Source organism: Panthera onca, chromosome D2 (assembly GCF_046562875.1).
Source record: "Panthera onca isolate mPanOnc1 chromosome D2, mPanOnc1 haplotype 2, whole genome shotgun sequence".
In the NCBI taxonomy this organism is placed as follows: domain Eukaryota; kingdom Metazoa; phylum Chordata; class Mammalia; order Carnivora; family Felidae; genus Panthera; species Panthera onca.
Genome location: NC_138349.1, coordinates 52,377,062 through 52,403,927, shown reverse-complemented (window position 1 = coordinate 52,403,927; position 26,866 = coordinate 52,377,062). Strand labels below are relative to the sequence as shown.

Sequence of the window (26,866 nt, the reverse complement as noted above, 5' to 3'; positions counted from 1 at the left end):
TGCTAGGCCTGTCAACAAAACTTTGGAAAGGGGATTTGAGTGCCCAGGGATTAGACATAACAGGGAGACTTCTTTTCTACTCTGTATATCTTTGTACTTTTTTTTGTAACCAGGTATATATGTAATTTTTAAAACAACAAAATAACCCTAGCATTGAAGATATTTAAGCCATGTCTTTTTAAGTAAACTCTCAATGTAGGTCTCAAACTTGTGACCCCAATATCCAGAGTAGTATGTTCCACTGACTGAGACGGCCAGGTGCCCCTTAAGCCATATCTTTTAACACTTAAGTATTTTTTTGTTGTTGTTACTTTTAAAGCGTGTTCACGTATATAAACTCATGTCTCTGGGGCTCTTAGACCTACAGTTATTAAGAGTAGGCAATGAATCTCAGTAGTCTCATTGCTTTGTACTTAGTGTCCCACTCTTTAGACTCTCCTGAGCATAAACTGCTAGATATCCTAATCACTGGGAGCAGTGATTCTTAACCTGGGGTACCATTGGAATCTTCTTGAAGCTTTTAAAAAATTAAGATTCCTAATCCAACCCTAGATATATAAATATAAATTATAAATATAAATATTAATATTAATATGTGTGTGTATGTATATGTATATATGTTAGGGGAGGGGCAGGAAGAGAATCTCAAGTAGACCCCACACTCAGTGCAGAACCACACAGAGCCCGACCTGGGGCTCGATCTCAGGACTGCAAGATCATGACCTGAGCCAAAATGAAGAGTCAGATGCTTAACTAACTGAGCCACCCAGGTGCCCCTAGGCACACATATTTTTAAAAAGCTACATAGGTGATTCTGCTGTTCACACCTGGTTAAGAACCACTGTCTAGAGAACAATTCCTGGTAGGATTACTCTTGTACTAAAATACTAGCTGATATCCCCTCCCTCCCAAAGCCTCCAAGGAGTGAATGAGTGAATACTCTACATCCAAGGGAAAGGGAGTCTCACTCTGAATAGCCACATGGCTCTCTCTGTTGTATTAGGATAATTATGAAAATGACAGTGATGATAACAAACCAGGTTTCTGCATTGGAATCAACATTTTCTGCGAATTAAGAACATTGACAGTAAATACGGTAGATCAAAAGCTGGTTCTTTGAAAATCTCCAGATAGATTGATCCAAAAAAGGAGGAAAACACAAATTAACAGTATCAGAATAGAAGAGGGGACATCACTAAAGATGTAAAAAAGAATAATAAAGCAATATTATGAGCAATTTTATGCCAGTAAATAAACTTGGATGAAATGGGAAAATTCCTTGAATGTTCAAATCACCACAGCAAACCCACAAATGTGCCAGTGCACGCATGTGCGCGTGCACACACACACACACAAATCTGAATAGCTCTATATTTTAAATTTTTTTTTTTCAACGTTTTTTATTTATTTTTGGGACAGAGAGAGACAGAGCATGAACGGGGGAGGGGCAGAGAGAGAGGGAGACACAGAATCGGAAACAGGCTCCAGGCTCCGAGCCATCAGCCCAGAGCCTGACGCGGGGCTCGAACTCACGGACCGCGAGATCGTGACCTGGCTGAAGTCGGACGCTTAACCGACTGCGCCACCCAGGCGCCCCTGAATAGCTCTATATTTATTAAAGATATTGAGTTCATAATTTAAAACTGGGCTACAAAGAAAACTCCAGGTGCAGACAACAGAGGTAAATCGTGAAGTCTATCATACATTCAATAAGGCAAATATTAGAGAATTCTTTCAGAAAGTAGGGGGAAACACATTCCAATTCATTTTATGAGACCAGCATTACTTGGATACCAAAACTAACAAAAGACATTGCAAAAAAGAGAAAATACGGAACAGTATTCCTCATGACATAAACACAAATCTTTCAAAAAAATATATATTGGCAAGTTAACCAGAAACATATAAAAACGATAATATATTGAGGTTTATCCAGAATGGGATTTATCCAGAAATGCAAGGATGGTTTAATACTTTAAAATGAAGACAACATTTGATTATCTCAATAGACACAGGAAAAGCAATTGACAAAACTAAAAATCTATTTATGACTAAAAAAAAAAAAAAACCTCTCAGCCAACAAGGAATAGAAGGAACTTCATCAGCCTGATACAAAGCATCTTAAAACAAAGCACATAGCTAACATCATTACTAATGGTAAAAGACCAACCACTTTCTTCCTAAAGTGAGGAATAAGACAAGTATGCCTCCTTTCATCATTCCTATTTAGCAGTGTACTGGGGTTCCTAGCCAATGTAATAAGACACGATAAAGAAATGAGAAGCATACAGATTGGGAGAAAGAACTAAACTTGTCTCTAGATTTAGATCATAATTGTCTATACAGAAGATCTTTTTTTTTTTTTTTAATGTTTACTTTTGAGAGAGAGAAAGAGACAGAGTACGAGCAAGGGAGGGGCAGAAGGAGAGGGAGACACAGAATCCAAAGCAGGCTCCAGGCTCTGAGCTGTCAGCACAACTGACAGTCGGACACTCAACCAAGTGAGCCTCCCAGGTGCCCTATGTCTACATAGAAGACCTTAAGGAATCTTCTATAGTGGAAAGCTACTAAAACCAGGGTGAACTTAAGTAAAGATATAAGATTAATATACGAAACCTGGTTGTATTTCTATATAGTAGCAACAAACATTCAAAAATTGAAATATCATTTACAATAGCATCAAATAATATGAAAGGATATAGGGATAAATTTAGCAAAATATAAACAAAAGTTTAAAACTAAAAACTGTAAAGCATTTTTGAAAGAAATTAAAGAAGATGTAAGTAAATGGAGAAATATCCATGTTCATCAATTGGAAAACTCAGTAAAGTTTCAAAGTCAATACTCCCCAAACTTATCTACATAGTCAACACAATCCCAGTAAAGATCCCAGCAGACTTTTTTCTAGACAAGCCAATTTTAAAAGTTATATGGTGATGCAAAGAACCTAGAATAGCTAAAACAAATTTGTAAACAAAAGAGGAAAGTTGAAAAAGTAATACAGTGGAAAGAAGAAAATTCTCTCAATAAGTAATTCTGGAATAACTGGATATATATATATATATATATATATATATATATACAGAAAAAAGTGAATTTTGATTCTTATCTGACTCCATATGCAAAAATTAATTAACCAAAAATGGGTCATAGACAATATAAGAACTAAAACCACACAATCAGAAGAAAATACAGGACAAAGCCCTTGTACTTGGGAACAGACAAAGATTTCTTAGGTTTGACATAAAGATTAGAATTGATAAATGGGATCAAAATTAAAAACTGATATTTTTCAAAAGAAATTGTTAGGGAAATGAAGAGACAAGCCATAGTATGAGAGAAAATATTCACAATACATGTATTTTATTATATGTATACATATGTACAAAGGACTTGTATTCAGTAGACATATCTGAGAGACTCTTACAACTCAGTAAGACAACCCAATTTAAAAAATTGGTGTTGTTGGGGCACCTGGGTGGCTCAATCCAACTCTTGGTTGTTCAACTCTTGGTTTTGGCTCAGCTCATGGTCCTAGGGTCGTGGGATTGAGCTCTGTGTCCAGCTCCACCCTGAGCCCACGCCCAAGCCTGCTTGAGATATTCATTCTCTCTCTCTCTCTCTCTCTGCCCCTCTCCCCCACTTGTGCCCTCTCTCAAATTAAAAATTAAACATTTTTTTTTTAGAAAAGGTGTTACAGGTTGTGTTCTTCAGCAAGCAGTTTCTGAGAGAAAAGTTTTGTGTGTAGGATATTTATTAAGGGATGCCCTTAGTATTATCACCTGCAGTGAGAGGAAGGGCAACAAAGCTGCATCAGGTAGAGAGAGGAGTTGAGCAGTGATACAGCTTCATAATAACCTTGGCTGACTTCATATGTAGTTCTGGAGCTAGATTGGTTCTTCAGAGTTGGGAGAGAATCTAGACAAGAGTTGGGTCACGTTGAGCATGCCTTTATATTACTTTATCAGTCAGTAATGAGGACTTGTACTACTTGGATGTGGGCCACCCCAGAAAGGGGCATGTCCCATGACCTTGGGTGACATGACTCTACAGCTGAAGCAATCCCTGAAGAGAGTGACAACTGAAAACTACCGGTAGCATTCTCACTAGCTGGGGCAACAGATTTTTCACCATAAAAGGGTCTGGCAGTATGTTGCAGTAGACCTTGATGACAAGCTGAAGAGTCTAACAGAAAATGCACAAAAGAAGGTATATGAATGGCCATTAAGCACATGAAAACATATCCAACATCATTAGCTATCAAGGATATACCAGTTGATAAGCACAATGAGACAGGCCTATGCACTGTCTAGAATGGTTAAATTAAAAAGACTGGCAATGCCAAGTGCAAGTACTGGGAGTATAGAATGGTACTATCACTATGGAAAAACTGACACTTTCTATAAAGTCCAACATGTACTTACCATTATGACCCAGGAATTCCATTCCTGAGTATTTACCAAAGAGAAATGAAAACATACATACAGAAAGGCTTTGACACAAATGTTCATATAAGCTTTATTCCTACAGCACAAAACTGTAGGGTGCGAGGTGCTTGGGTGGCTCATTCTGTGGAGCAGCCAGCTCTTGTTTTCAGCTCAGGTCATGATTCCAGGGTTGTGGGATCAAGCCCCACATTGGGCTCCCTGTTGAGCATGGAGCCCGCTTAAGATTCTCTCTCTTCCTCTGCCCCTCTTCCATGATCGCTCTCTATCTAAAATAAATTTAAAAAACACAACACTACAGTGTGCAAATGTCCATCAATAGGTGAATGGATAAACTAATTTAGATATATGGATACATTGAAGAATAAACTATTCACATGCAACAATATGGATCGATATAAAAGAACATGCTGTGTATAAGGATATAACAAAATTGAGTACATACTGTATGATTTCATATATAAAATTCTAGAACAGCCAAAGTAACATAGTGTTAGAAAGCAGATCAACAGTTGCCTGCGTCTACAGAGGAATGGGACTGCAGAAAGGTTTAAGAGAACTTTTTTTATTTTTAATTCCAGTATAGTTAACATACAGTGTTATATTAGTGTCAGATGTACAATAAAGTGATTCATCAATTCTGTGCATTACCCAGTGCTCATCATAAGTGTACTTTTAATCCCCTTCACCTATTTCACTCCTGAGGCAACTTTCTGAGGTGATAAAAGGGTTTTATTTCTTAATTGTTGTGATAATTATATGACTATATGTATTTGTCCAAACTTTAAAAGGGTGCATTTTGTTATATTTTTTTATACCTTAGTAAAGTTGATTGTTTTTTTTAAGTAAAATTTAAGAAGAAAAACAAATGAGGGTTTACGTTAATGAGGGATATTAGTTGTTCTTTTAACTTTGTTTTCTGGTAATGTTTTCATCTGATTTGGTATCAGAATTATGCTGGCCTAGTAAAATTAGTTGAGAAATATTTCCTCTTTCTCTGTTTTTTGAAATAGATCATGTAAGATTGGTATTGTATTCTTTTTTAAGTTTATTTATTTATTTTGTGTGTGTGTGTGTGTGAGAGAGAGAGAGAGAGAGAGAGAGAGAGAGAGAACAGGAGGAGGAGGGGCAGAGAGAGAGGGACAGAGAGAATCCCAAGCAGGCTTCACACTGTCAGCATAGAACATGACGTGGAGCTTGATCCCACAAACCTTGAGATCATGACCTGAGCCAAGATCAAGAGCTTAACCAACTGAGCCATTCAGGTGCACCTGGTATCTCATTCTTAAATCTTTGAAAGATTTAGCCAGCAAAGCTGTCTGGACCTGGAGTTCTTCATAGGGGTTTTTAAGTTATGAATCCTTTTTTTTAATGGATTTAGAGTTATTCAGAGGTTCTATTTCCTCTTGTGTTGGTTTTGTTAATTCAGTCTGTCAATAAAGTTATCATTTTATCTCCGTTGTCTAATTTATTGGCATAAAGCTGTTCACAATATTTCCCATCATTTTAATATCTTCAAGATCTGTAGTGATATCTCCTTCTTATTTTGGTAATTAACTTTTTTCCTTTTCTTGATTAATCTAGTTACAGGATTTTAATAAAGTTAAGCATCTTCTTACCTTATGACACAGCAGTTCCATTCCTAGGTATTTACTCAAGAGATGAAAACACAGGTCCACAAAAGTACTTATGTAAGAATGTTCATAATAGTTTTATTCATTTTAACTCTAAGCTGAAAACAAATGCTGGTCAACCAAAGAGAGAATACACAAGTTTTTGTGTATTTTATAATAAAATACTAGTCAGTAGTAAATAGAAATGTATTATTGATATGTAGCAGTATGAATGAATATGATAATACAGTGAGTTGAAAGAAATCCCACTAAAAGAATTTGGTCTTTGGCTCCATTTACATGCAGTTCTAGAGCAGACCAAATCACACTATGGTGGGAGAAATCAGAGCAGTAGCTGCTTGGGAAGGAGAGTAGAAAGGAATTGACTGGGAGGAGTCAGGAGAGAACTTCTGGGGTTACGGAGTGTTCTGTATCTTGATAGAGATGTATGGGTTACAAGTGTATGTGTTTATTCAAAACTCCGATCTGTCCATTTTCATTATATGTGAAATACACATTAACTTGGTTGTACAATAATGTGAATGTACTTAGTGCCACTGAACTTTACAGTTAAAAATAGGTGAAGTGGTACATATTATGTATCTTTTACAATTAAAAAAATGTAAGAGGGTCATTGTGAAGGTTGTAAATGGGCAAACAATTAAAAATTCTTTATTGTCCCCCATAACCTTGTGCTGTTATATTCTTATTTCTTTATTTACCATTTATATACTAAAGTAAAAATGTAATTTAGAAGATGATGAGAAAGTACCAAGTATGAGAAGTAATGTTATATTTATATATTCAACACATTTATCAAATATCTACAGTGTGTATAATTCTTCATTACGTGTGGCAATTTAGATAAACAAACCAAGATCTCCTTCAAAGAGCTCACTGTGTACTAAGTTTTGACTTAAAATATTTTTAAAAAAGATTTCACAGAAATAAAGAGCTTTCCTCTACCTAATGAATACCCTTTAGTAGATTTTTGTAAGACTCGAAAAATTCTAGGAAATTGAGCTTAAAAATCTTTGCCCCAAGGCGCCTGGGTGGCGCAGTCGGTTAAACGTCCGACTTCAGCCAGGTCACGATCTCGCGGTCCGTGAGTTCGAGCCCCGCGTCAGGCTCTGGGCTGATGGCTCGGAGCCTGGAGCCTGTTTCCGATTCTGTGTCTCCCTCTCTCTCTGCCCCTCCCCCGTTCATGCTCTGTCTCTCTCTGTCCCAAAAATAAATAAAAAACGTTGAAGAAAAAAAAAAAAATTAAAAAAAAAAAAATCTTTGCCCCACGGGAAAAGCCTATGACATCTGGTGTTTCTCTTCCTGGCCTTGCTGTAACTTGCATTGGTAGGGGTGAGGCTTATGTTTTGTGCAATGATGTGCAGCCTGCAGTGATGCTGGAGCACCAAAGAGCAGAGTGTCACCAATAATGTTCATATAAGTGCTTGGGTGGTGCCTGACCTAAAGCATTAGTAGATCTAGAATCCCCACCACAAAAAGGTTTAGGGCAGACTCCAAAAAAACAAGGTCAGAGCTCTTGACATTCAGATAGTGATTATCCAAACAATCCTCATTTCCTACCGCTTATGACTCCTGTAATTGAAAGGGTCAAAGATAGTCTGAAAGTGAGGAAAAAACAAAAGCAGGAAAGTCAAGGGCATGGAAATTCTGTACACCAGATGGTTTATGTGCCCACAGGGCAATTGAGAATTAAGTATGTTAAAGGAACTACACTACTTCTGTTGGTTCTGTGACAACAAGCACTTGGAGTACCAATTATATTCTGTTTGGCATAGTTGGATGCCGAGTAAACATTAGTAACTTATTGAATAGTACATAGCATCTCAGCTGACATATAAAACTCTGTGAATGCAGAACATTGCCAGGGGCGGTGGTGGTGGTGGTGGTGATGGTGATAATATTGACAAAGTGACTAACGTGGTTTTTCTAGCTTGTTAATATCCACCTACCTGTGTCTCCTCTCTTCACTCTACTTCCCTATTTGGATCTAATTACAATATATTCAGTAGCTTGTGTGTCCCCTGAGCAGTTAATGTAGCAATTCTTGGTGGAATTGGTAATGAGAATGGCTGTGATTCACATTGTGCCTAGGTGGACTAGTAGGCACTACATCTAGATTAAAATGGATGCCTTGGGGCAACTGAGGAAGCCAGCTATAGGATTCAAACTATAAGACATTCTGGAAAAAGTAAAACAATGGATACAGTAAAGAAAGATAAGAAAGGGAGACAAAGGATCCAAAGCAGCCTCCATTCTTATAGCAGAGAGCCCGATGTGGGGCTCAAACTCACAAGGTCATGACCTGAGCTAAAATCCAGAGTTGGATGCTTGGGGTGTCTGGGTGGCTCAGTTGGTTAAGTGTCCGACTCTTGGTTTTGGCTCAGGTCACGATCTCACGGTTCATGAGTTCTAGTCCCACATCAGGCTCTGTGCTGGCAGTGCAGATCCTGCTTGGGATTCTCAATCTCTCTCTCTCTCAATAAATAAACTTAAAAAAAAAAATGAGTTGGATGCTTAATGTACTAAGCCACCCAGGTGTCCAGAATAGACAGATTTTTTAGGGCAGTGAAAATACTCTGTATGGTACCATGATGGTAGGTACATGTCATCATAAATTTGTCCAAACCCATAGAATGTACAACACCAAGAGAGAACCCTGATGTAGTCTGTGGGCGATAATGATGTGTCAGTGTAGGTTCTTCACTTATAACAAAGGTACCACTCTGGTGGAAAATGTTAATAATAGCGGGGGGTGGGGGGCAGGGGGGGTCTATGCATGTGTGGGGCAGGGGAATATGGGAAATTTCTGTACCTTCAATTTTGCTGTGAACCTAAAACTGCTCTAAAAAATAATGAAGTTTGAAAAAATACATTAAAGATTTGTGACACTTGAATATGAATTGATTTTAAAATTCCATTTTTCAAAACCTAGAATAGAGTTTATATTATATTGCTAATATTGTGACATGCTTGCCAAACAGAATAGTTTGTAAATCCTAAACAGACTTCCTGTAACCATGTGTTGAATTTCCAGCTGTGTTGAATCAGACTTTGATCCCTCTTAAGAAGATAAATGCAGTATCTGCAGTTTCTAATGGTAAGGGTGGAGGAGAGATGTTCAGATGAAATCTTAAAAGCCAAGTCCCTGTCCAGATAAGAAATTAAAGATGCTGGGTAAGCCAATATTATTTCATTGGCTTCCCCACCCCCATTCAAATTTGTAGGCTTTACCCCCAAAAGCAAAAACAAACAAATAACAACAACAACAACAAAATATGAGATGTTATTGTTAAATGCAGTGTACCAGATTAGATTTGATTCCTTCCAATAGAATCACTTTCCTTAATCAGCACTCTTATAAATGGCATACCTGCCTAATTAGAACAAGTTCTAGACTACAGATACAGTGTGAGCATTTCAATTAGCTCCACACAATTGATAACTGTTGGGGCTGAGGTTCTTAGAAAGTCTTCCCCTCCTTCCTTTTCTTATTTCTTTTTGGCCATGCTTTTAATGTTTTATACTTTTGAATCAGCCTTTTGATTGTGTGCATTTCCCAGTATTGGTCATTGATACTGTTTTTGTTTCTAAGTGATTCTTTAAATGAAAAAGGAAGTGACATATTTATGGATATGTATAGTGATGCTTTTAAATATTTTTATTTTATTAGATTTAATTTACTTGTCACTCTTAAAATACAGAGAACCCTCTTCATGGTGACAAGAAGGTAAAATACAGCAGTCACATTTAAGATCTCCATACATTAGCAATAATAAATCCTTTTGCCCAGAGTAATGCAGAAACTCAATCCAGAGCCAGTAGGATAATGTAGTGCTCCTTCACAGAACCAATTACCCACAGAGAAGTATAATAAGCAGGGGAGGCGATATAATAAAAATCTATATGGTAAGTGTAAAATTATGGTAAAATTGTTGCCTGTGAAAAGTCTTACACTAAGTATATCTCCAATTATCTTCTGGAAAAATTATTTAGACATATATTGAGGTCAAAATTCATAATAGAACTTCAAGAACAGCCTTAGAGTAAAACAAAAGGGTCCATTTGTGTAGAGAAAATGGCAATAGACATGTTACAAACAAGGTTCTGTTGTGACGCTGAAGGATCTGAAGTAGTCCTGATACTGCCATGAAAGTGAGCTGGTCACCAAACCTTCCTGCAGAGGCATGGCTGTACTGACCACAGTGTAGCACATGCCGATGGGAACAAGATAATCCTCTTAAAATTCAAGACATTTTAGATCATCACAGGAAGTCTCTACTTTTAGAGTTAGTGTATTTCCATAGACTACATCTTACGGCAGATTGCCCTAGAGGGAAATCCTGAGTGTTCATGATCTATATCCTAATTAGAAGTGGGCTTGATCAGTTGAATAAGTGGGTTAAGTGGCAGGAAATGAAATCTAGTTCTTTATTTGGTAGGTATCAAGCAGAGTACCTAAGTGGCCAAAAAAAAGAAAGAAAAAAAAAAGAGTTACCCTAAAAACAATGTAAACATTTTTCAATCTCTCTTGTCCCACTGCTATCAGTTGTGAAGTTTGTGGGAAATTATTCACTACCAATAATAAAGCACCAGAGTTTGTAAAATACTAGGGTGGCTCAATTGGTTAAGTGGCCACCCATTGATTTTGGCTCAGGTCATGATCTCATAGCTGTGGGATCGAGCCCTGCATCAGCCTCCATGCTTAGCGTGGAGCCTGCTTGGGATTCTCTCTCTCCCCCTCTCTCTGCCCCTCCCCCAGTTGCTCTCTCTCTTTCTCTCTCTCAAAATAGATAAACGTTAAAAAATCTAAAAAAAAATTGTAAAATGTTTTTAATAAATTGAACGGATTTAATGCTCTTGTTATAATTTTGTTATTCTCACTGCAATGTATTCATCTTCCTTGACTATTACTACTTTTTTTTGTATTCTTTCTTTTCTTTTTTTTTTAATGTTTATTTATTTTTGAGAGACAGAGCACAAGTTGGGGAGGGGCAGAGAGCCAGGGAGACACAGAATCCAAAGCAGGCTCCAGGTTCCCAGCTGTCAGCGGAGAGCCTGACGCGGGGCTCCAACCCACAAACTGTGAGATCATGACCTGAGCGGAAGAGGGTCGCTTAACCGACTGAGCCAACCAGGCACCCCTTTTGTATTCTTTCTTAAGAGGGAACAAAGGCAAGGAGGCTCACAATTAGGTACTGGCACGGCCTCAGATCTATTTTATATATAACCTATAGTGAGTGACTTATCGCTGAGCAAGCCCCAACCCATTGTGGTGAGATAATTTCCTTCCAGCTGATATTTAAATTTTGGTTCTGTCTTGTCAGGTTATACCCAGAAAAGTACAATTGTGCCCGAATGGTCATTCATTATAAATGATGAGAGTAGAAAAAAAACCTTCAGATTAGACAGTGATGGAAGCCATCTTGCCACTGATGACTGCTTTACATGTCATATTATAGTTATTAAGGATATATGTTAAAGGACAATACTCTTTGGAACCTGTTGAACCAGAGGATCCACTTCCTAACCTAGAAGCAGTTTGTTCATCTATTCAACAAATGTACTTTGAAGCTGGAGCTACAGCGGTGAACAAGGTCTCTGGCCTCAGAATGGAGCTTTGATAGTTCAGTAAGTGAAACAAAATAGGCAAATGATAGAATCTGTCAATATGTCTAGCAGTAAGGAATGCTATGAAGAAAAATAAAGCAAGGCCTGGGGGATCCAGAGTGGTGCTGGTGGAAAGCAGTTTCAGAGAGAGAATGGGCAGGGATCAGCCTTTCCAATAAGGTGATATCTGAATCAAGCTCCAAAGGAAATGAGGGACCAGCCTCGGGAAAGTGGAAGAGCAAAGGGCTTGCAGTCAGCCGAATGGGTCTTTCTGTCTTGATAGTTATGTGACCTTAGGGAGGCCTTGAATTTACCACAGCCCTGTCTCACAGGCTGTGTTTGTCACTAGTGAGACACTTGAGGAAAGCATTTTGGTAAACAGCAAAGCATTACCTAAACATCAGGTTTCAGTACAAGATGATAAAAGGGTGCAATTTAAAGACATGCATACGGAAGAGCCTTTTTATACAACTCATTCTGAGTTACTGAATTAAGTTGTCTGAGCTAAAGTGTTGAGAACACTCTCCAAAGATGAACTGCTTGACACTTAGGTATAAAGGATTTATGTTCGTCTTTGTTTACTGTTGTGGTAGTATTCATTTACAATTTTGTATTTGTGCCTTACTTCCTTTGGCATCTTTTTCTTTTCTCTTTCTTTGAGCTTTCCTTTTATTAGATCAGGCCTCTTGGCTCTCAGTTGAGACATTTTCTATCCTATTCTTTTATTCCCTGATTAATTCATTTAAAAAAAACACACATAACAACTCTCTAAAATTAATATTTATCATGGAGACTCACAGAGTCAAAGTCTATTATATAATAATTCTAAACTCCACAACAATTCATTTGTGCTGATATTTATTAAGGACTTGAAGTTGTTTGTTCTTTTTATTTTTATAAACAAAGTGAATTTTGCAGTAATCATAATATTTGAATAGAGCTTTATAGTTTACAAAGCACTTTCACACATTCACATTTGGACTTTAGTGACCCCAGAGCCAGACAACGCAGACACTATTGTGCTGCCCTATTTTACCGATGAGGAAACCTGAGGTTCAAAGATCAATATTTAAATCCAGGTTTTATAATGATGTAAGTATGAATAGATGAATGAAAAATGCTGAGTTTTTAACATTTGGAACTACTTAAACGGTGTGTATTATAAGTAGATTTAAGAAGGTTCTAGAAGACTCGAGATGAATCATTCCATAGGGGATGATGGAAAGAGAGAGCTGTGTCCCTGATCGTTGTGATCGGACGTCATGGAGACAGAGCCTCTTTTTGTGTCATTGTCAAAGAAGATGTGCACCTGGCTCCAATCTAGCATGAACTTTTATTTTTCTTTACTTACTTAGACTGATGTGATTTACAAACATGTTGTTTACTTTAGGGCAGAAACAAAAGTAGCCATAAGCAAATATAAAGCTAAAAATTATCTGAATTAATTAATCCAATTATTTAATTGGAATTAAACCCTGTTTTCTCAGAAAAGGTTATTTTATTTTGTGGTCAAGGGTGCTGAGGACTTTTAAAATATCTTTTTAAGTAAAATAGAATCAATAAAAAAAATTAGAGCAGAGCTGGGAAGAGCCTTAGATATTATCCATTCATGGAACCATTTAAATATCTGATCTCGAAGGGACCTTTGAAAAGTCCCAGATCTCCAATTTGTGTGAGGTTGCTTTGTCTACTGTGGTACCCTCACTGTCCTGATGGAGCCCATCCAGCCTTTCCATGGTCTCTACAGATTACAGGGGCCATCCCAAAATAATCCATTCCATGAAGACTGTATGATACCACTTGTATGAGGTACCTAGAATAGTCAAACCCATGGAGACAGAAAGTAGAAGGGGGGAAATAGGGAGTTAGAATCTAATGGGGACAGTTTTATTTAGTTTGGGAAGATGAAAAACTTCTGGTGATGGGTGTGGTATTGGTTGCATGAATATACTTAATGCCACTGAACAGTATACTTAAAAATGGTTAATGTGCCGGGGCGCCTGGGTGGCTCAGTCGGTTAAGCGGCCAACTTCAGCTCAGGTCACGATCTCCCCATCCATGGGTTTGAGCCCCGCGTCGGGCTCTGGGCTGACGGCTCAGAGCCTGGAGCCTGCTTCCAATTCTGTGTCTCCCTCTCTCTCTCTGCCCCTCCCCCGTTCATGCTGTGTCTCTCTCTGTCTCAAAAATAAATAAATGTTAAAAAAAAATTTTTTTTTTAAATGGTTAATGTGCTAAATTTTGTGTTGTGTATAATTTACCAAAATTTTTAAAAATAAAGAAAGAAAGCAATTAAAAACAATCCATTCGATTTCTGGACATTTCTGTTGGAAAGTTTAACTCCTTCTACCAGAAGCCCTGTTCAAGTTTATATTCCGGAGCTATGGCAAGTTTCCCTGGATGAAGACTTCTAGCTTGTCCCTTCCGAGCAATCTGTTCGAGGCTGACTAGCCCCAGTTCCTTCAAAAGGTCATCCTATTTTGTTTTATTTTATAATTTACCTGAATCATTATCAGGATAATCTTTTGGTTCTTATTCCATATGTATTGCTCTCTTTTCCTTGCTTGTTCAGTGTGTCTCCCTTTTAATTTATTTGTTGAAGGAAACTGGGTCATTTGTCCTCGAGAGTGTTGGTACTTGCACCAACACTATAATGAGTTGACAGTTCCTCTGTCCTCTATATTGCCTGTGAATCATTAATTGGATTGAGATTCTTTATTTTATAAATGCTTGTAATCCAATTACATAAGAATCCATTGTTGATCTTTTTTTAATAGTGGAAGGGGTACTGTTTTAGCCCCTACCCCCATCCTCAGTAATTTGTTTGGAAAATTGTACACATGCAGAAAAATTGAAAGAACAATATGTTGAACACCCATGTACCCTTTACATAGACTCACCAACCTTTATCACCTTTAATACATGTACAAATACACAATTTCCCCCCCTGCATCTTTTGAGCCAAAGTTATCAGGACACTTTACTCCAAAATATTTTAGCACATGATTGCTAAGAATAAGGACATTCTCCCATAGAAACACAATTGTATTGATGTAGAAAATTTATGTTCTACCTAATTTATATATTGTCTATGCTTTTTGTATTTCCCACATCATCCAAATAATGTCCTTAATGGCTATGGGTATTATTATTATTTTTAATCCAGAATCTATGCAAGGATCACAAACTGTATTTAGTTTTCAGGCCATCTTAGTCGCCTAAATTGGTTCTGTGCTTTATTGGGTCTTATGTGACATTGACATTTCCCAAAGATTCCAGGCCAGTTGTTTTACAGAATGTCTCTAAATTTGGATTTGCCTGATTGGTTCCTTATGATTAGATTCAGGGTAAATAATTCCAGCAAAAATACTATGTAGGCTGTGCTGAATCCTTTAGTGCAACACTTGGGAGGCACATGATGTTAGTTTGTCATGTACTGGTGATAGTGTTGATCACTTGGTTAAGCAGGTATCTCTATTGTAAAGCTACCTTTTTGCTTTGGTGAACACAGAGTTGTGTTTCAATTCCAGTTCCACAGTTGAACTCATGCAATTTTAGAAAAGCTACCTAACTTCTCAGATCCTCAATTGCCTCCCTAAAATGGGTGTTGTATAAATATTTCTGGCAGAAGTGTTAAGATAATTAAATGAGATAGCGTATAAAGTGACCTCTAATCTATCAGCTACACCAGGACCTTTGCACGGGAGATGAGGAGGAATTGCTTCCTGAGCAGGTTGCAGAGTCAGAACCTATCCATGGATGTTAATTCTCCAGATTAGTTTGAAATTTTCAGTAATGTTGATAAGACAATGTGATCAACACGTTAGGTACCTTTAGGAAATTTCAAAGAAAGTGATTAAGAATTAGGAGATGTTTGGTTTCATTTTCAGACCTCTTAAATATGATTTGTCTGCAGTGGTCTTACGTAGAATCGAATTGCCATTTATTCAGACCTCTTTCTGACTGCAATCCATTTTAATCTATTACCAGGGATTATTTTTTGAAACAGTTTATATGAAGTCTGATTGAGAATAGTGAATCATAATAATTTTGTGACCCATTTACATGCATTACTGTAAAAGTTTCATTTCTTACAAGTGACAATTTTTTAAAGTTAATTAGACTCGGCTACACTGAGGTTAGCAAAAAGTGCTTTGAATTATCAATAATTCAGCAGGGCAGACATTTCTGTATAATGCAGTGGTTTTATAGAGTATTGTGAGATAGTTATCCCTAAAATAAATGGTTGTGAGCATACATCAGCGTGGTGGGGTTCACTTGAATGTAGCGTGAAGTGATAGCATCTATGCTTTCTATTATTGGGCAGAGTGTGGGACATCAGTCTTTCTGGCCATGAACTACTAGCAACCTTTGTCCTTTGTGTTACCTTTAGTTAAAAACGAAAAATGAGCACGAGTGCTGGCTGATGGCCATGTCTTTCTCACAGCTAAAAATTCATCAGGGAAAGAAAAATGGGATTGCAGATTTGGATTTGTTTCATTGCATGAATGATATGTGACATTTTGTAAATTATTTATCACCGCAAGGATGGCAGCAATGGCTTGAGCATTGTTATATCAAATGAAAGCAGGAATCCCATTAGTACAAGGACTGGGTTTTAGCTAGAATCTATCAGGGGAATGTTGTCACTTTAAAACCAGATTGTTCTTTTAATTGCTATTTAAAGGAACAAAAGTGTTCCCAAGGTACTACAGTTGAGCAGTTGCAAGTAATAACTATGGATCCATAATTATGCAGTGCTGATTATCTGGCATTTAAAAAATTGTGGCTGGAGTCAGTGACCAATTTGTTGTTGCTTGTCTTTTTTGGTTTTTCTGGTACAAAGTGTTTTATACTCTGCTTTTTAACTGTGGCTACAAAAATACATTTGCATAGCTACTTCAGAAATTAAAGCCTGTGCATATTAAGAGAACAAATTAAACTGAAAATAAGGGCAAGATAACGAATACTCACATTGTAGGATGAAATTAATAATCATATTGAACAATTTTGCACATCCTCAGTCATAAGATGAATTGTGTTTTTTGATGACATGTTTTCACAGTGAACCAAGACATTTGTTGAAATCATTATAACCATTTGAAATCGTATCTTAGAGATGAGGGTTTCTTCTTTTAACTAGCATATGTTCCTTCCGTTTATTCAGCTAACATATATTTTGAGTGCCTACTATGTATCAGGCAATGTATTAATTAGGCATTTGGGACAGAGTAGCTGAACAACTAAGGGTTTATTTTGTGCTGATACATACTTAAAAAGTTAGACCTTGCAAAATCTTATTCTTAATTTACATTAAAAAGATTTATGATTATGCTAACTTTTCTTGCCCTGAATTTTTGATTCTTGAGATTCAAATATAAATACATATAGCTACATTCAGATGGCTAGAGACAACATGTGTGAAGCCTTGGAATATGCAATAAAATTTTAATTTTCATACAGTTTTGGCTGTTCAAAATAAATGTGACCAGATCTGTAGACACAGTCAACTTATTCATATGAATGGGAATATTAGCATCACTGGTAGTCATAAATAACAATGCAGACACTGAGATGTATATGCAGACTTATACATTGTTAAAAGCAATTTCCTCAGAGGCAAGGGGTACTAGGGGATTAGACAAATGTTTTGTTTTTTATTTTATTAATGTGGGGATGTCAGAGATTGAGACTTTATCTCCTTTGTGTGGCATGGTGTGGTTTACTTTGGAAGACCTTGGTGCCAGAAAGACCTTGTTAGTGATCCTTTGAGCTTCCCAAGTGATCTCACAGCATTTTAAAGTTCTTGTTTATTATGTCACCTAACAACATGCCAATATTGTATATCAAAAATTTAAGAGATGAATAATAGTGGCCTGCACTAGAACATTTGACAAAGTTTAGTTAAACAATCTGAACTAATTAGATGGTATTCATAAATTATAATGCTGAATAGATGAATCAATTTATTATAAGCGTATGGATTATGGGAACAATTGATATTTCAAGTGAATCTGTTTGTTTAATCTCTGTACCCAATGTGGGACTTGAACTCATGACCCCAAAATCAAGAGTCACATCCTCTACCGACTGAGCCAGCCAGGCACCCCTGAAAAGAGTCTTTAATAATATTCATTTCAGGAAGGTTATATAATATATAAAGGTCTTAGATTTCATTGGCTTAATATAAATTACTTCTGAATCTTACTATTAGACTTCAATGCATTATTCAGGTAATACTTTAGCATCAAATGACTGAAGAGATTTTTTTTTAATTAGGAAATGTTGTTTTGTATCCCTTACTCAGCATTTTCTCTTTGTTAAGGAAATACATAAGAAGCTTTGAGTTTAATATTTTGTCGTTAATTTTGAGATGGAAAACTGAGTATTTTTTCATTTTAATTTTGTCACAGCCCCGTGCCGACCCCATTCCGATATGTAGCTTCTGTTTGGGGACTAAAGAATCAAATCGTGAAAAGAAACCAGAAGAACTCCTCTCTTGTGCAGATTGTGGCAGTAGTGGTAAGTTGGTATTTTTTTGTATAGTTGCTCCTCTATAACTTGTATGCTATTTATATCTCTATCAAAACTGCATTTGTTTTTTAAAGCAATTATTTGGTAATAGCATAGGCTTTAAATTTAATAAGTAAGTGCAACTAGAGAGGAAACGTGTGTTTATATTAGCACTGACATAAAGGTACCATGTATGTTTATATAGTAGTAGTAGTAGTATTAATATTTATAATTAAGCTTTGATTTCATACCAGCATTGGTAACTCAGTGTGGAGTATTTTGCAGGAAAATTCAGTGTAGAGAATTCTATGTTTTCAGGCTGAATACAACTAGAATCGCTTGTTTTATATAATAGGCAGTCTCAACTTAAGAGATCCTGGAGTTGGAATATATAGTGTTTCAGGTCATGACACCTACTGGTGAGATACAATATTACAACCCAGCTCTGTGGAACTCTGAATGAAAGGGACAGTGTTCTGGAAACTGCAGGACAGAGTCAAGAAATCATCAGGCATGAAAAAATTCAGATTGCCTAGAATAAGATAGGAAAAGAGTGGTCTATAAAGAAGGCGATGTTGAAATCAAGGAATTGCTGGGTAAGGACACTGGACCAATCGTTGGCAAATTGTAGTATTCAGGATGCTGTCAAGTAGCTGTCACCTGTGCTTTTTTCCTCAATCTGAGTTTTTAAGACCACATCTCCAGTTCTAAAATGGAAAATAAAAGTCAAATTGTGCTTACCAAGCCGGTCTTCCTTCTTGCTAATTAGATGATAGTTGCCTACATTCTCTCTTTCTCTCTTCTCTCTCTCTCTCTCTCTCTCTCTCTCTCTCTCTCTCTCTCTCTCTCTCTCTCTCTCTCTCTCTAGTTGTATGTATGCATATACACACACAGACCCTCCAGCCGACTGAGTGGCAGTTAATTGGATTAAAAAAATAATCTCTGTTAATCTTTAAATTTCCTTCTCTCTGTTCTTCTCTCTTCTATCACTTTTCCCCCACAGTGTTATTTTAACATTCATAAGCAAGTATTTCTGTAGTTATAATTATCTTTAAGAACAACAACAAGACTGCAAAAAGCCACAGAATACCGTCATTTAGGAAATCAGTATAGTGTAGTGGTTAAGAACAAACTCAAGAGCCAGCCTTGCCCCAGTTCCTGTACATTGAGTTAGTTACTTAACTATTTTGTGCCTTGATTTCATCACTAGAAAATTAGATATTGGTAGCACCTACCTCTTGGATTTTGTGGGAGTTCAATGAAAGAACACAGGTAAATAGCCTAGCACAGGGTCTACAGTAACTATGGTAAGTGTGCTGTAAATGTCAGCCATTGTCATTATTTGCCATGTTTGCTGTTGTCCTTGATTGCTCCAAGTAATTTCAAATCTTATCACCATTTTTGACAGCTGTTTGATGGTTGGATAGAGGAAATGTTTCATGCTGAGGAATGACAGTGTTGTGTAATGATTCTCCCTCCTCCTATAAAGGTTTAACTTGGTAGGCTGTATGTGGTTCTGCAGTTTTCAGGACCCTTCTAGGAAGGGAGAGCCTTGGAAATAAGACATTTCAAACTCTGCCTGAGAAATGCATTCTGACAGTCTTTTTGATGGGCTTTACAGATTCATTAAAATTCTTTACCTGCCCATGGTATCATGGATAGTGACAAAAGGGCATGGAAACATTATCTGTATGTTCAGTTTAATAAATTTCAACCCTCCAATCTCCCTGTTTTATCCTGGTAAAGTAGTCCCTCACTCATCACTTCTGACTCTGGAGTTATCTTTTGGGTTTTCTCACGAGGCTCATTCTGAATGAATTATTCTTTTGTTTAACTGCCTGATCAGTTTAGTGGTGTTCACTTGTCTAGGGTTTACCCTTTGTTATTTTTAAGGTGGTACTTTAAAAACTACCTTCACTGGTTTTTTTTTTTTTTTTAGTGTATCTATTTGTCTGGATGCCGAGACAGATTAAAAGTGCACTTAAATGTGGGAAGAAAAGTTCCCTTCATATATTTCCTTACCTCTGCTGATACACTTACTTGAGTTGATAAGGAATTTGAGATCATGATCTACCAGATCATAACTTCAAGGCCTCCTTCACAAGGTATAAAGGTGTAATTCTAAACAGGTAGATCTTAGATTTTCTGATGTAATCAATCTCCTTCGTCTTTCCCAGATTGAAGACCTGCCAAAGGAGAGGTTTGATCTCCTTTATACTTTGAGGTCACCGAAATTTTTTCCCCCTAAAGTTTCTTATTTTACCAGGGTATGTAGGTGTAATGTTAGGTTTTCTCTTCAAAAACACTTTTGTTTTCTCTTTTAACAAATGGAGAATGGACTAAGGATACTGTCTGGAAGGCTTATATAACTAGGGTCATTTTGTGAGCCGGCCTTTCCTCCTCCTTTCAGGTAGAAAAAGCCAGAGGCTTTGGAGTCAAGGTATGGGTCATGGCAGAAATTCAAGCCCTTGGGGGCATCGTGTCCCTTTGTTTAGGATAGAGGATCTCCAAGAGCTGCTCTGGACTCCACCATGGGGACTGGCTCAGTGTTGAGGTTCACCTAATATTCCCTTCAATGTGCTTTGCCAGTCTGGATTTAGCTACTTTAGTCAAAACAACAACAACAACACTGTTCCTAGCTCAGGGCGATGCATTGTAGACATTTACTTCATCTGGTACATCAGAGGAGTAGACTTTGTTATTTGCTACTCTTTAAATAGAAGAATCAAAATAAAATATGGGTCTTCTTTGGAGAGCTTGGGGGGATTCTTGTAGTTATAATGTTCTGTTGTGACACTTGATAATTATAGAGGAAAAAACAATAACATAGGCTGGCATGGCTCAACAGTACCCTCTAATAATGGTAGAAACCCCATTGTCACAGTCCAGTCCAGTTTCTCCAATGGGAATTACAGAGTGGTACCCCTAGTTGGCCTTATGGAAATGGCCACTATCTCACACTCAGAAGAGTCCCCTGGTTCTAGGATTGAATTGAAACTGTTTGTAATGATCAAAGGACTCCCTAATGTAAAATGCTCATGTGAAAAAAATACCCAAAGCAGTATAAAACCAGAAAAAGGAAATATAGATGGCAGCCTATAAGGAGGATCATTCTTAAATGTGTTTCCCATATGTGCCTTTTGGTTTGTAGTGCCTCTGTCTGAAGTACCATTTGTATGATGTCACACTTAAGCTCTGCTTAGATTTCATAGATGAGAGTAATAAATGTTTCCTTCTCCTTACATCATAAAGTAAGCCAATTAGAAATGTCTCTATTTTTAAAGTGGCTTAGTGCTGCAAATGGGCAGTACTTTATTTAACTATGTTTTTCCTGCTGAAAGTTCCTTTGAGAAAATAATTCAGGTTTACAGACAGTAAAAATAAGAGGTGAGGTGCCGAGTGCACGGAGCCCCAAATGTGGTTTTCCAGTTTTCTGCTTGCTGGCTGTGTAAGTGCAGTTTTCATATCTGTAAAATGTGGAGGGTGATGTCTGCAGCCCTGCACCCATAGCGCTGTTGTGAGCATCCAGTGAGATAATGATATGAAGATTATCGGTAACTATAAAACATTACACAAGCATGAAGGATTATTCTAACCACTAATACGAATGAGGGAATCATCAGATAGTCTTCAGGTCTTTAGAAATGTTGGGACTAGGAAGTGATTTTACTTGACTTTCATGGATCAGCCTACTTTGAAATTAACACTGTTATATTCTCTTTGCCTCATTAAGACCAAATTATCTTTAATTAGCTTCACATAAGTATTAGATATTATACCAAATGAAATTTTGTGTCTGCTGCTCAGATTGCTGGGTGGTTAAATCTTACTTACAGATGAGTTGTGTGCATGTGTGTTTTCAAATTAGCAAATCTAAGATAAGTGTACAGTTCCAAATTACAGCTTTATTCTAAGTGGAAGCTCATGGAAACTGGAGACAGAGGCCGCTGTGATGCAGCTGGGAAGGCAAGAACCACACCTTTGTACAGTAAAGGGAGCACAAGCTGTGGCATCAGATGTCATTCTGCCCTCAGACCTGAAGTCTCTGCTGGGTTTCTTTAATTGTGTGTTAACCCTGAACAAAACTTGCCTGCCTTCTTCTCCCAGACTGAACTGGTAGGTGCAGTATGCAGATAAGTAGGTATATAAAGAAAGATCACTCGTTTCTTTGGGTCACTGTGAGAAAATTCCCAGGGATTGGTTGGTTAGTTATCCAGTTTCACACCAAGTCGATACTGATTGAATGATTAGGTTGGGAAGGAGACCCTTGACTACAGAGAAACCTAAAGATGGACTCCAAAGAGGAATACATAGATTGGAGGAGGAAGGACTGATGAACCCCACCTTCTCCAAGCCCGCAGCTGGATTGATTATCTAAGTGCAGAAACTTTGCTCATGGCCTTTTATTTCACTGAAATTGTGCTTGTTAGGATTAACAGTGACTTCCATGTAGCAAAATCTGAAGGTCACGTTTCAATCTGTATCAGATTCTAGTGCACATCTCTCAGTTGACACCAAGTAGTCCTCAGCCCCGTGTGGCCCGTTGAGAATCTTTTTCCTTAAGTGTTCTTTTCCTTTGGCTTCTGTGATCTCATATTCTCTGTGTTTTCTGTCACCACTTCCTTCTCTCTATATTTTTTGTTAGCTTCTTTGTCTCTATCCATCCCCTAAATGTTTCTTCAGGCTTCTGTCCTTAGCCCTGTGCTTCTTTGCTTCATAGCTTCAGATACTTAGATATAAATGCCTCCAGAATTTCTCCACTTGGATGCCCTGTAGGCTTTGCAGAGTTAAGTATCCCAAACAGGCTATCAACCTTGCAGTGCCCCTGCCACCCCAAAACAATAAACACTACGATAACAACAGAAATCTCAGCAAACTGACTTCTTTCTTCTCCTCAGGGATTTCCCATTTCAGCGAATGGCTATTCAGTCAGTTCCACAAGCCATCCTGTGTTCTATTCTCACACGAAGGAATCGCTGAAAATACATGGATTCTGTGTCCTAATTTATATTACACATCCTCAGTAAATCCACACACTCCCACCAAACCCGCTCAGATCTGCTATTATAATAACCTAAATATAATCTTGACTCTCTTTCCCCTCCTCATCTATTTTCCATGCTGCAAGGCTAAGTGAAAGTTTTAAACTTTAAATCTATTCACAGATTTAGTGGCTACCAATTACCCTTAGGAAAAATCCAAATTCTTTAATATAGTCCCCAAATCCTCTTCAGATTGGGCTCCTGTTCGACCTATTTTGCATCACTACCCCCACCCCGTATATTGTGCACACTAGTTCTGTTGAACCTTTCTTTTGTGAGTGTGCCATGTTCCCCTGTCCCTCAGCACATTCTGGCTTCTCCCACCTTGCCCCTCAACTGGTCCCATCTAATCCCATTCATCCTATGGGTCTCTTCTGTAGGAAGGTGTTCTTCTAACCTGCTAGATTCGCCTATATCTCTGAGCTGCCCATTGTCACATATTAGTTTTAATTCTTATTTAATGTGTCTCTTTCCTGCTAGACTATGCCTGTCTTGTCCTCACCCTGTCTCAGATGGACAGATGGTTGATCAGATAGCCAGTCCGAGGGTCCCAGTGTCAGAGTGTTTATTAGTTTTCCATTGGTGCTGTAACAAATTACCACAAAGTTGTTGACGGAATTCATTTCCTTGGGTTTGTTTCTAGGACCAAGACCCCCATTTTCTTTTTCTTCCTTCCTTCCTTTCTTTCTTTTTAAATTTTTTTTAACGTTTATTTATTTTTGAGAGAAAGAGACAGTGTGAGGGGGAGAGGGACAGAGAAAGAGGAAGACACACAATTAGAAGCAGGCTCCAGGCTCTGAGCTGTCAGCACAGAACCCGATGCGGGGCTCAAACCCCTGAACCGTGAGATCATGACCTGAAGCTGAAGTCGGATGCTCAACCAACTGAGCCACCCAGGCGCCCCGTCTGTCTGTCTGTTCGTTTTCTTTCTTTCTTTCTTTCTTTCTTTCTTTCTTTCTTTCTTTCTTTCTTTCTTTCTTTTTCTTTCTTTCTTTCTTTCTTTTTCTTTCTTTCTTTCTTTCTTTCTTTCTTTCTTTCTTTCTTTCTTTCTTTCTTTCTTTTTCTTCCTTCCTTCCTTCCTTCCTTCCTCTCCCTCCCTCCCTCCCTCCCTTTCTTTTCTTTTCTTTTCTTTTCTTTCCCTTTCTTTCTTTCTTTCAACAAATACTTGTCTATATGTGTGTATATGTGTGTGTGTGCATATATATAATATATTATTTTAATTCCAGTTTAGTTAATGTACAGTGTTATATTAGTTTCAGGTGTACAATATAGTGATTCAACAATTTTAAATATTACTCAGTGCTCTATCAAGGTAAGTGTACTCTTAATCCCCTTCACCCATCCCCCCACTCACCTCCCTTCTGATAACCTTCTGTTTGTTCTCTAGATAGTTAAGAGTCTGATTCTTGGTTTGTCTTTTTTCCCCCCTTTGTTTTGTTTCTTAAATTCCACATATGAATGAAATCATAGTATTTGTCTTTCTCCGACTGACTTATTTCACTTAACATTATAATCTCTAGATTCATTCATGTCATTGCAAATGCCAAGATTTAATTCTTTTTTATGGCTGAATAATATTCTCTCATACACACACACACACACACACACACACACACACACACCACATCTTTATCCATTCATCTATCAATGGTCGCTTGGGCTGCCTCCATAATTTGGCTATTGTAAATAATGCTGCTATAAACATTGGGGTGCATATATCCTTTCAAATTAGTGTTTTTGATTCTTTGGGTAAATACCCAGTATTGCGATGACTGGATCATATGATAATTCTATTTTTAACTTTTTTGGGAACCTCCATAATGTTTTCCACAGTGGCTGCACCAGTTTGCATTCCCACCAACAATGCACAAGAATTCCTTTTTGTCCACATCTTTGCCAACATTTGTTGTTTCTTGTGTTTTTCATTTTAGCCATTCTGACAGGTGTGAAGTGGTAACTCATCATAGTTTAGATTTGCATTTCTCTGATAAGTGATGATGAGCATTTTTTCATGTGTCTGCTGACCATCTCTATGTCTTCTTTAGAGAATTGTCTATTGGTGTCTTCTGCCCATTTTTTATTGGATTATCTGTTTGTTGAGTGTTCAGTTGTATCAGCTCTTTATATATTTTGGACACTAACCCTTAATCGGTTATGTCATTTGCAAATATCTTTTTCCATTCAGTAAGTTGCCTTTTAGTTTTATTGATTATTTCCTTCACTATGCAGAATCTTTTTATTTTGATGTAGTTCCACTAGTTTAATTTTGCAATTATTTTCCTTGCCTCAGGACACATATCTAGAAAAATATTGCTACAGACAGTGTCAGAGAAAGTACTGTCTGTGCTTTATTCTAGGATTTTTATGATTTCAGGTCTCACATTTAGGTCCTTAGTCCATTTTGAGTTTATTTTTGTCAATGATGTAATAGAAAGTGGTTCAGCTACATTCTTTTGCATGTAGCTGTCTAGTTTTCCCAGCACCATTTGTTGAAGAGACTATCTTTTTTCCTATTGCATGTTCTTGCCTTCTTTGTCAAAGATTAATTGACCATATAATCATGAGTTTGTTTCAGGCTTTTTATTCTGTTCCATTGATCTATGTCCATTTTTGTGCCAGTACCATATTGTTTTGATTACTACAGCTTTGTAGTATAATGTGAAATCTGAAATTTTCATACCTCCTGCTTTGTTTTTCTTTTTCAAGATTGCTTTCACTATTCAGAGTCTTTTTTGTTTTCATACAAATTTTAGGGTTGTTTATTCTAGTTCTGTGAAAAATACTACTGGTATTTTGTTAGGGATTAGGGTTAGGTTAAATCTGTAGATTACTTAGGGGAGTATGGACATTTTAACAATATTTGTTCATCCAACCTGTGGGCATGAACGTCTTTCCATTTCTCTGCATCATCTTAAATTTCTTTCATCAGTGTTTTATAGTATGCAGTGTAAAGTCTTTCACTTTTCTTGGTTAAGTTTATTCCTAGGTATTTTATTATTTTTGATGCAATTGTAAATGAGATTGTTTTCTCAGTTTCTCTTTATTCTGCTTCATTATTAGTGGATAGAAATGCAGCAGATTTCGGGGGCACCTGGGTGGCTCAGTTGGTGAAGTGTTCGACTCTTGATTTCCGTTCAGGTCATGATCTCATGGTTTGTGGGTTCAAGCCCCACATGTCTGCACTGACCGTGTGGAGACAGCTTGGGATTCTGTCTGTCTGTCTATCTCTCTCAAAATAAGTAAATAAACATTAACAAAAAAAGAAATGCAACGGATTTCTGTACACTGATTTTGTATCTTTCGACCTTACTGAATTCATTTATCAGGACTAGTTGTTTTTTCATAGAATCTTTTGAGGCTTCTATATATAGTACCATGTCATCTACAAATAGTGAAAGTTTTACTGTTTCCTTACCAATTTGGATGCCTTTTATTCCTTTTTCTTATCTGATTGCTATGGCTAGGACTTCCAGGACTCTGTTGAATAAAAGGGGTGAGAGTGGACATTCTTGTCTTCTTCCTGACCTTCGGGGGGAAAGCTCTCAGGGTTTTCTTGTTGTTTTGTTTTGTTTTAAGATTTTATTATTTTTTTAGTAAACTTTCTGTCCAACATGGGGCTTGAACTCAC

General features: G+C 37.3%; 1 protein-coding gene across 6 annotated transcripts in view; it reads left to right on the top strand.

Annotated features, from left to right (window-relative positions):
* The window catches only part of KAT6B (lysine acetyltransferase 6B), a 190,277-nt gene that overhangs the window by 104,128 nt on the left and 59,283 nt on the right, over nucleotides 1–26,866 (top strand). For 5 of the 6 annotated variants that reach the window (XM_060642398.3, XM_060642397.3, XM_060642396.3 and 2 more), the window contains exon 4: nucleotides 18,097–18,205. In XM_060642398.3, coding sequence (XP_060498381.3) covers nucleotides 18,097–18,205 — 109 coding nt within the window. Of the gene's footprint in view, nucleotides 1–18,096; nucleotides 18,206–22,000; nucleotides 22,313–26,866 lie in introns of those variants that run through there. The other variant, XM_060642402.3, reaches the window with a different exon arrangement.